The sequence below is a fragment of the Camellia sinensis genome, chromosome 7 (assembly GCF_055761805.1).
Source record: "Camellia sinensis isolate YWXY chromosome 7, ASM5576180v1, whole genome shotgun sequence".
Taxonomy (NCBI): domain Eukaryota; kingdom Viridiplantae; phylum Streptophyta; class Magnoliopsida; order Ericales; family Theaceae; genus Camellia; species Camellia sinensis.
Window position 1 is genome coordinate 113,565,831 of NC_138967.1, and position 11,344 is coordinate 113,577,174.

Below are 11,344 nucleotides of genomic sequence, written 5' to 3' on the forward strand. Positions count from 1 at the left end.
TCTCAGTACTTTTGCCGGTCTGTAAAACTACTTGGAGAGTGTATTCTACACTCGAGCGGAAATTCTTACGCTCAAGCGTTGGTCTGTTGTCTACAAAACTACTAGATGTGTGCATTCTACGCTCAAACGGAACAAATTGTTATGTCTGACGCTCGAGCGTCAACTCTAGCGCTCAAGCGGACTGTGCGTATATCAGTTCGCAACAGCACTCTTTTTCATCACTTTTTCAAAACTTTCTCCCTTAAAACCCTTGATCTAGAGTTCCTCTCTCTAAAAGTCACTCACTCACTCACACTCTCTCTCTTTCTCTCTCTCTCTCTCTCTCTCTCTACTTTTTTACCTAGATTTAGTGGTTTCTCCACTCTACCCTCTTTGATGAAAAGATAGAGCATCTCGAAGGCTACATTCTCATCTGATTAGAGTTGGGTTTTGAAGTGTTTGAAGTGTCTCCATTTTCTCTCTCGGCTTCTAAACTTGAGGGAGGGACTTTCTACACTTTTCTATAAGTTTTAACTTAGTCATTTGTTATTGTGTAAGAAACATTGAAACATGGAATGATATTGAGCAAACCTAGGGTTTGGGATGTAAAATCAAATGAGGGGTTTTGTAATGTAAATGCAAAAAGGGTGATTATGGGAATAGGGATGGGGTGTGTTATAAGAATTTTAGTGATTTGGCACTTGGAAGGAATCTTGGATGAAAATGGGTTTTTGCCCTAAAACTCCTTAAATAATTATTTTGCACAAATAATGAAATTGGTATTGGAAACACGAAATTAGATGACTGTTTATATGAATGGTGGAGTTAGATATGTATTACCTCTTACCTATGGAAATTTGGATAATTTATCTGTCCTTGAGATTGTATATTTGGTTTGGGCTATCGGTAGAGAATAACCATGATTATTGTAGAAATAACATGTAAATTAGGCGAATTGAAACTAATCTCTTAGCCATTATCATTGAATATGATTATGATTTATATACATTGTATATGTATGATGATTTGGGAGGAGAAAAGAGATGTGCTCCATGTTTGGGAGAAGAAATGAGATGGACTTCATTAAACAAAGTTGGCATGTGTGTCCAGGGTGAAAGTCCCGAAAACCGCGCGTATACGTGGGTGTCGATTCCTGCGAACGAAATTTCTGTAAAATGGCAAGTGAATGTATTTTGTATAATAAGCATGTTGGTTGGAGGCCTATGGGAAGTATCCTCTGTTTGGTTAACTAAATGAAGTGGGTATAACTAATGGATTGAGACGTGAGTTTGACATAACATGGCTATGGAAAAAGTTATAAAAGATTTGTCATTTGGACATTGAACATGTGTATCATACTTACTAGTGGTAAACTCGTGCTATGCACGGGATTGGTTTAATAATGTGTAAATTTTTTAATAACGCATTAATTTCTAAATTTAGTCATAAAATTATAATCATAATGCATAGAGATCATTTTTTCAAATTTCTTAAGTGAAGACAATATTTCAAAGCAAATATTCATAAAATATTTAAATCCAATTGAGTTATTTTTCTTAAAACAATAAACTTGATTTCTAACTAATGAAATAATATATATTAACAATAAATAAGATGTTTATCAATAAACTTAATGTCTAAAACATATATATGCTAAAAAAAAAACTAATAATAAACTAAATGTCATAAATCAAATCTATCTATATTTGATAAATTAAAACTCAATAGATGTTGCTCATCATGTCCAAATGTTCTAAAAAGTACCTGTAAAATAAAAAAGTGTTAACATTTTTTTGTTATCATTTTTTACATACAAACAAACTTTAAAAAAAAATAAAATAGATATATTACCTTACGAGGAGTATTGATTTAATTGTCCTCATTTTTGGGTTGTTGCTTCACTTTACTCTCTTCACAACCATTATTTTGTTGTTGCTGCTGCTGCTGTTCTTCCACTTTAATATTTTCATTACCAATGCGTTGCTCCACTTCATCCAATGCTTGTAAACAAATCATATCATTTTCAATTTCCTCCAACATAACTATCAATGCTCTCATGTCTGGAAAGTCCTTTTTAATTTTTTATGAATTTCTTGAATAGGCCATGAGGTTGGAAGTGTGTTAACTATAGCATGAACTAATATTGCAATGTGCAGCTAGAAACCTTTTTTCCTAAGCTTATAAAACACTTGCTCTTTATGTAACATATGCTCTCGTACCGTTAAATTTGGAGTCATCTGCACTTGCTCAAGTTCAATCCATAGAGGATGAACATCACGCTCCTCCTCCATTAAAGCATCCATTAAGTCTGAGGCATCTTTGATTTCGTGCTTTTGAAAATTTGTTTCCTTTACTTCATTCCAGCTAGATGGTAAAAGGTCTAATATTGTTTCCACCAATTTTTTTTCACTTATTTTTTTTCCTAATTTTTGCATTGCTCGACATATTTTGATTTTCCAATCAACAAAATTTTCTATCGGTAAACCCTCTTTATGTGGTACAATTTCAAATTCATTTATGGCATTTTGCATCGCCAAACGATCACTACGGCGCAAATTTAGAGGAGGCTGCATATTTATCTGCACAATGAATTTAACACATTTAACATACAATTACATAATGTTAGTCAAGTTGTTTTTAATAATAAACCACATTAATTATTATTTGAGTAAAATTTATAATGATTAAAAAACGAAGGATACTTAATTGTAAAATAAAATAATTGTATGAATTAAACATAGTATATGTACAGACAATTAAATTAAATATGAACATGTAAATTTCAAATGCAACATATGTTTTCATGTATGAAATTACTTATTTTAAACAATCAATATATGAAGAGAAATAATAAAACAATTGTTTCTAGGAAAATGAAACACATTTGAAACTCTTGAACAAAATTATTGATCAATGCCACTAAAAACTTCTATGTAAACTACATTTTTGGTGACATCATCCGGTATGCCTTGTTTATTAATAATCAACACCTTTAAGCCTGATGGGGGTGGTGACACGTGATAGAGCTACATACAGCTGGCCATGAGAGAAGATTGGATTCGGAAGATAAAGACCCACATTCTTCAAAGTTTGCCCTTGACTCTTATTTATTGTCATAGCGAATGTCAACTTTATTGGAAATTACCTTCTTTTCATTGTAAAAGGAGCATGATTTTTGGAAGGTGTTAAAACAATACGTGAAAGTAGTACTTTCTCACCAACTCTAGACCCTGTAATAACTCTAGCTTCAATTACTCGATTTCCCATCTTATCAACAATTAATCGAGTGCCATTGCATAATCCCAAAGATTGGGTGACATTTCTTAGAAGCATTATTGGTGTTCCAACTTTCAACTGCAAACAATGATTTGGAAGTCCTGGTAAATTCAAAGAATGCAAAAGTTCAGGAGGGTTCATGTCTTGAACATTGCTCACTTTCTGTTGGACACAATTTATCGGCACTGTTAAAAATTTTCATCTCTCCAGGAAGCATCGAAAGCATAATAGAATTGATTTCATCAACTTCACTATTTTTAGGAGCTAAAATGCCGGCCACCTCTTCCCCTGAAAAATCAGTTTTCTCATTTTCTCTCTCTAAAAACCGATTTTTTTGACAGAAAGCTGATTTTTCACACTTTTGAGCCACATTTTCTGGCTTTTCATACCACCATTGTGATCTACTCATCTGGGAGGCCACCAATATGGGTAGGCCGGCCAGAAATTCACCTTGACCCTTTTGAACCTTGCTTAAAAGCTAGCTTTTCTCTCTCTTGGGTCACACTTTCTGGTTTTTCTCCACAGGGCTGTGTTCTACTCATTTGGGAGGCCACCTTTCTGGGTAGGCCGACCAGCAATTGTTCTTGAACCTTTTGACCCCTGGTCGGCCGACCAGGGGGAGTGGACGGCCGGCCACTTGAACTGGCCGGCCTGCTTATTGCTTTTGCCCTTTCTGAGTGTAATCCAGCTGTGCCAGCTGGGGACCATTTGGTGCATCCTCCATACACGTGTATGGAGGATCTTTGAAGCTTCAAAGAGAAGCTTTGGCCTCTCTTATCTATAAGAAAGGCCCTCCTCTTCATATCTAAGGGTTAGACATTTTTGGCCAAGGCACACAACCTCCCTCCTCCATTGCCATTATTCCAAGCTCCAAAACCCTAACTTTCTTGGTCCATTTACACTACAACCCTTAGCACCACACCTCCATCATCCATTCCAGCACCTTGGAAGCCATTTGCAGAGGTGGAAAGCTCACCAACTTGGTTCAAAAGCTGCTGGAGGTTGGCTCTTCAAGGGTAAGTCCTCATTTCCCCAATTTTTGCATTATTTTTCCCTATACCTTAGCTCTACTTGCAAGAATTTTAGAGACTTTGTGTAAACTGAAAATAGTCTTATTTTGAGCTTCTCTTCATGTTTGTTTAAGAGCACTTTTCTGTTTGAGGCCTCCTACACCCTTGTATGCTTTACCCCTCTTTGTAGGCCTTTTTTTTGCATCATACTTTAGCCTTACTTGTGAACATTTTCGAGATTTGTTATAAACTGGAAAAAGTTTTTTTTTTGAGCTTCTCTTCAAGTTTTATTAAGGTCACTTTTCTGTTTGGGGTCATCTTCCCCCTATGCATGCTTCATCCCTTCATGATTAAGGCTATGCATTAGAGCATTTCCATTGGCCATGGTTTGGCCTCTTAGCCATTAAAATCCAATGGATTTTTAGTGGATTTGATGCATTTTTGATGGCCAAAATTAGAGGGGGATGCCCCCCTCTCTGTGTGTCTTGTTTGGGGGTCTTTTGGGCCTTCCAAAGGGACCCTTTTTTTATGCATTGAAGTCTTGTTTCAGGCCTCATTTTGTGAGTTTTGGGGTCTGCCTTAGGTCTGTCCAGGGCCCTTTTGATTATATTTTATGTCTATAGTGCATGTGTAGAACAATTCCATTCAAGGCTTTTTGAGGGGGCCTTTTATTGTATGCTTCCTTGACTGATTTCAGGGCCAATTTTGTGAGTTTTAGGGCTTTCATAATCCATTTCTAGAGTTGGTTTTTCCATGCTAAGTGTCTATCTTGTATGTGCTTAACAACCCCTTGCAAGGCCCTCCAAAGAAGCCCCTCATTTTTGCATGCATTGGCTGCATTTCAGTGATTATTTAGGCATATTTTGGCATGTTTTATTCACTGTTTTTGGCTGGTTTGATGAGTTCTCATTTGCTTCATATACATTCCATGTAAACCATGCTTGCTAGCCAATGTTGCATGCTATTTTAGTCCATCATGTTAGCATCTTTTGGCCATGCTCTAAACTAGAAATGTGCATGCTTTGGGACTGTCTTGGCTCTGTCTTTAGACATCATGATCAAATAATGCTTTCTTTGTATACTTGTGGTTCAATGTATTGGACTAGTTTTGAGTTTCGGGGCTTATTCCATGCATCGGGTGCCATATTTCCATGTTTCGAGGCCATTTAGCATTATGTTTCAGTGCTGAAAATTACATGTTTGAATGCCATGCTTCATCCTTGCCATGCTTTGGTTGAGTGGTATTTTATGCCTTAGGTTCGGTCCTCAGTTTGCGTGCATGTATGCACGCGTTTTGGTTGTCTCATTTTCATCTAATGGCCACTGATGTGAGTGTGGCCGAGGTCCACTCATGTTGGTGTAAGTCCATTATGCATTGTGTATGCCTTTTTGTCTCATAGCATTGCGTATGCTAGGTTGCCTGTTAGAGCTTTGTGTATGCCATGTTACATCGAGCACTGTATCTGTCAAACCATAGCATTGCACATGCTAGGTTGTATGTTAGTCGCATTGTGTATGCCATCTCATTTTCATTGTGTTTGGGATAGGAGTTAGCCCAAGCACGGGAAACGAGGTACGTTTCGTACTCCGAGTGACGGAACGTGTCTCAATCCCCTGTCACCGACACTCAGGATTACCCATGATGGAGTTCAGGTCTTGTTGTGTTTTCATGTGCATTCATCTCATATTGAGTCATGCAATTCGGCTCCTCGGCCATCATGCATCGATATGCGTGATTGGGGGCACGAGGATCGAGGACTACACTCCCTGAAGAGTAGTCATGCATACATGTGTGAAATACTTTGCCATGCCCCTTTGTTGCTCTCTGTTGCAGTAAATCAGAAATCAACGGCCTTCCGGAGCGTTGCACAGCATTCCAGCATTAATTGCAAACAGAGGCGAATCGGGGCATCGTAATGGATTTCTATGCAAGGCAACTCGAGCATACATCATTCATCAGTTGGAATAGAGCTGAGGCGGTCCATGGATTTGCACGCCAATTTACCTGCTTTCCTAGATTAATTTGTTAATTAATTAGGATTTTTCTATTTTATTTGGACTGTACTATTTATTCGGATTGTATTATTCATTCGGACTGTATTATTCTTTCGGACCCTCCGAGCGAGGGCAATGTTGTAATAAGTGTGCGTGAGTATGATGTATGTCTTCCAACCCCACGTCTTTCTCCCTTTTATTTACCAGCTTATTATGGTTAGATTAGGGCATGTTTCAATTAGCATACAGTATGATAGTATGTCTGCATTCATTCATCTGTCTTGCATGCACCGGGCTCGGTGCACCATACTAACTGCATTTGTATTTCAATTCCAAATTGAATACGTGTTAGCTATAGCATCATCATATGCCATGTTTAGAATAGCCGAGCCTATCTTAGTTGCATTTTTCATGTGTTGCATTAGGCATTTCTGTATAGTTAGGATCATGCATGGATTTCTAACATAGCTTTTGTTTTGGCTTGGAGTACTCGGTAAGTGTTTATGCTTTAGCATCCTTGCATGTGTGTGAGTGACTGCCATGATAACATGCTTACCATGAGGCTATGTGCTTATATGATATAACTGCCTAAATGCCTGTGGGTGAAGGTTGGGATAGTTGGATTGGAACAATTCATCAATTGTGAGTTTGAAACCCACTTGATAGTGGCAAATCATCATGTTTTCTAAGCCCACCTGAGGGTGGCAAATCCACATTTTAGCCTACTTGCGAGTAGCAAACCGTTTTCAAAACAAACATGAGTTGTTTCGTTCCAATTCAGGCGACCCAGTCTATACTTATATGCTGTGCGCATCACATAGTAAATCTAGGCTAATAATCGGAATAAGAACGCATAATGTTTTCAAAACTAGATATCATGCTTAGTAGAGGCCGATCTTTGATTGGGTGAGCGGGGGTGCTCACGAAGTGACCTTCCCCAATCGTACCCAAGTTCCCGAGCCGAGGCAACTTTGGTGATGACGGACACGTGGCCTTAGGCAACGAGTCAGGGTTTCCTAAATTTCCCAAAATAAAATATTTAGGTGGCGACTCTGTATCTGGCAAAGCAGTCCATGATTTGGCACTTCTTTCCAAAAAAAATCTGTTTTCAAAAATGATTTCCCGGATTTTGGACTCTTTGATGATTTCATCGGTCTTGCATTGCACTCTGCGAGATTAGATACAGGACCATGACATTGAGTCCTAAACTGTAGTGAGCCCAATGAACAACACGGGAATTCCCTCCCGGGGCGTTCGGGGACATCTACAGAAATCAGGATAGGTGGCATCGATTAACTGGTGCAAATCTCTTTCTCCATTTTTTATAACAATTTTTTTTGGTATCTGTATCCAATTAGATTCATAGCCTTCACTAAATGAGCTTCCCATTATTTTCCCTTCACCAACCAATTTAATCCACTCTGTAAAGTCACGTAATTCATGACGCGTATGATTAGAAATATCTTGTGCTGTAACACGCATATTTCTGGTAAGATGCAAAACTTGACAATGCTCACAAATTGTTGACTTAGGTAATGAAGCTTCCACTGTTTGTTCACGCTCACCTCTAGGTACAACATGCAATATTTGTCTAAAGTCACCACCAAGCACAAATAGTTTTCCACCAAAAACCCTATCCACTGAACAATGTTCTGTATTTTTCAATATGTCCCTAAATGTACGATCAACGGCTTCAAAAGCATGACGACTAACCATTGGTGCTTCATCCCATATAATTAACGACGCCTCTTGAATTAACCTTGCCAAATCTGTCCCTTGATTTATTGAACAACATGATGAGTTATCAGGGTCAAGCGGAATCTTGAAACGAGAATGGGCAATTCGTCCCCCGGGTAAGAGCAAAGCTACAATACCTAATGATGCAACAGAAAGAATGATCTTCTTATCGGATCAAAATTTTGCAATTAAAGTGCTCCATAAATATGTCTTTCCAGTTCCTCACTACCATACACAAAAAATAAGCCCCCATGATGAGTGGAATAAGCTTCCATTATGGTGTTAAACACTTTTAATTGGTCATCATTCAATCCCACATATAAAGATTCAAAAGATTGCATTTCTGAAATGCTATTGTAGTTCAATTCCTCCCTTATGAGCCTATTAGTAACCATTTGACCTGATCGATATGTTGGTAGTGGCATCGGAGGAAACTCTTTAAGAGACCTTCCATTCTGATTTAGTATGTGCTCAATTTCAAGCAATCCTAAATTTTTTAATTCACATTCTTCGAGACTTATGTTGCCATCCCCAATTTGCCTTTGTACCCTATTTTGTAAATCATCAGTAAGGTCAAACCAATGATTCTCCCACAATTCATATGCATTTGTAACATCAGAAAACATTAGCATTGAGCAAAACATATTTCGCAGTTGAGCACCTGATGCCCATGTTGAGGCTTCTGTTAAAGCTACGTCCCATTCATTATCATCGTCAAGTAAGCCAAGTGCAAGGCATGCAGATTTAAATGTTGGGTGCACAATGCCATTAACGGTTCTAATATCTTCATAACATTTTGCACCTCGAACCTTGGTAAGCAGCATACGGAAATAATATCGTTCACCAGAATTAGGATGTGCATAATACAATCTACCTATGCATATTTGTTGTTGCCTCATTTTCCATTTCTTCTGTTTCTAGTTCCAAACCCATGAGCTAGGAAACTCTTCATATGTTAATGTATTTGCCTCTACATGATCTCTGTTTGCTTAAAACCACCTTGTAAACATTGTCTCGTGAACCCCCGGCTGATTAATAATTGACGGAATGTTATCTGTGTCTCTAAATAGAATAGATTGTTCCCCAGGTAGATGGTACTGCAACCGTTCAACTGAAGGGTATTTCTTTTGCAATTCAAACTCAAATATACGCCAGTAACTTTCAATTGCGGAGATATATCGACAATCTAAGTATTGTTTTACCTCATCAGCCTCTCTATATCGACTTTGTCCATCAATGTTAAGTCGATTAACATTATCTTCAATTACAACCGTTGCACGATTAGGACCTTTATGTATGTACTTATATAAGTACTTGATCAATTTGCTGTGTGCACAACGCTCAATATTGATATTGGCATCATACAGTACAATAAGATCACGGTTGCATGGAATAACCCATCTGTTGTCAATTTCAAATCCATTAACCATGTATTTTTTCTTTGTATTCCTTCGCCTATAGATAGCAATTCCATTTTCATCAATACTTGTTTCATTGCAAAAATTCTTCGGATAATGTTTTGAACATTTTCCATTCACCATACATGAGGCATTAGGGTTAGCACTGCCACAGGGACCATGTATCATGCACTTCATCACTATTTGAAATGCTAATGGATCTTCATCCTTATCAGGAATTTCAGCACAAATTATATCATCAATTTCCTCTGGAGATTTTATCTTGTCATCTGCTGATAATGTCAAGATAATGTGCGAATGTAGTAATCCTTGCTTTTGAAATTCGATGACGTGAATATCTATTCAAGAAAAAATAATATTATTTGTTAACTTTAAACTAAATTTAACAAATCTAATTGACCAATTCAAATAAAAACAAACCTGCAATTATTTTGCCAAAGAATTTTCGATTCTTGAAATATGCCATCAGTTGTTTCAATTTAATTCGAAAAACTCTCGCAAGTATATTCGGTATATCCTCTGTGCGTCGATTTGGAATGTGCGCTACCTCCTGTTGAATTTCTGACCAATTTGGGTTACATGTGAATGTGACAAAAAGGTCAGGAAATCCCATCTTTCGACATATTGCGATCGCATCTTGGTAATGCTGAACCATATTTCGTGGGCCGCCTGTAAAAGATGATGGCAGTATAAATCTCCTACCAATGGTTGATGCATCACTGTCACCCGCAGTCACAGCATCTTCTAAACCTCTGTACAAATCAGTCCGCAACACATTATGTTTATGCCTAATGAAGTTTAGTCTATCTTGCTCAATAGCTGCATAACAATCAACAACAAATTGTTGGAACAAACGTCCCCCTTACAATAACGTTTTCCCTTCTCCAACTCGAAATTGAAGTCTAAATGCATAAAACTCTCTCATTGACACTCCTTCTCGTTTGTTGTTTGTACCCAGAGTAAAACTTATAGACCTTCTCCATCCATCAGTCCCATAGGGAAAAAGTAATGGATATTGAAGTGGCATGTATGAAGGATGTGTTTCATTAATCCTTTGTAAATGTCCATCTAATTTTCTAACAATTATGTCACGATTTGTAGTGCTTTAAGACCCATCACCAACAATTAATGCAGCAATTTCAGTTGTAGTGGGTCTAGTGTACTGTCTTCCATCCCTCGAACTCAAAATGCGAATATGCAATTCCTGAGCACCATTCTCACGAATCATGTCTCGAGCAGTACAAAAAATTGATACATATGGATTGATGACATTCAACATTGACTGTAAACCTTCTAATGTGGACGTATCAATTCCCGATGTGCCACCACACCTATTCATAGCATCCATTCTATTGTGAATTTCATGCTCAGTGTCATAAATATAGAGTTGTGCAAATTTAGGCCTTGTTCCAGGTTCCGGTAGTAGAGAACCAATTTTATGAAAATTTTCTCCACTAATACGAAAAACATAAGGACCCCTTCCATCTAACACTGACTAATCAATTTTCCCACCCATGGATGTGAAGGATAATAGGGAGTTATATGTCCTTATGTGTTCCCTAAATCTCACATGAGTAAACTGTTGTTGTAAAAATTCAGGAGTTTCTGGCAATAAAGGCAACATCACTTGTCCACTTTGACAACATAGACTAAATTTTGGTCGACTCAATGGACTATCTCTTACTTTTTCCTCCATCCACATCATTGCTTGACATCTAGAGCATGTTACTGTTCTCCCACCAAAGTTTGAGCGGTCTGAAATTTTTCTCCTTCTAGAACGTGTGGTAAATGTACTACCTGAAATTATTTAGATTTAGATTATAATTATGAATTTCTATTGTCTGTAAGAAATTTGTATAGAGTACATAGTTGGCTAAATGTTTATTACCAGGTGGATGTGCTCTACTTGAAGTTGGTGATACAATATTA

The 11,344-nt window shown here is 37.6% G+C and overlaps 1 protein-coding gene across 1 annotated transcript; it reads right to left on the reverse strand.

Moving 5' to 3' along the window:
* Positions 1-8,986: 8,986 nt before the first annotated feature.
* On the reverse strand, positions 8,987-10,402 carry LOC145796046 (uncharacterized). The gene is made up of 3 exons (XM_082881024.1): positions 10,390-10,402; positions 9,836-10,234; positions 8,987-9,753 (listed from the first exon to the last, which is right to left on the reverse strand). The coding sequence occupies exons 1-3, from the start codon at positions 10,400-10,402 to the stop codon at positions 8,987-8,989; spliced, it is 1,179 nt and encodes a 392-aa protein (XP_082737150.1).
* Positions 10,403-11,344: the final 942 nt, after the last annotated feature.

Coding starts and splice junctions, on each gene's coding strand:
- LOC145796046 (XM_082881024.1), bottom strand. Junction 9,754..9,835: donor CTTTGGCAAAATAATTGCAG/GTTTGTTTTTAT, acceptor TTTCTTGAATAG/ATATTCACGTCATCGAATTT.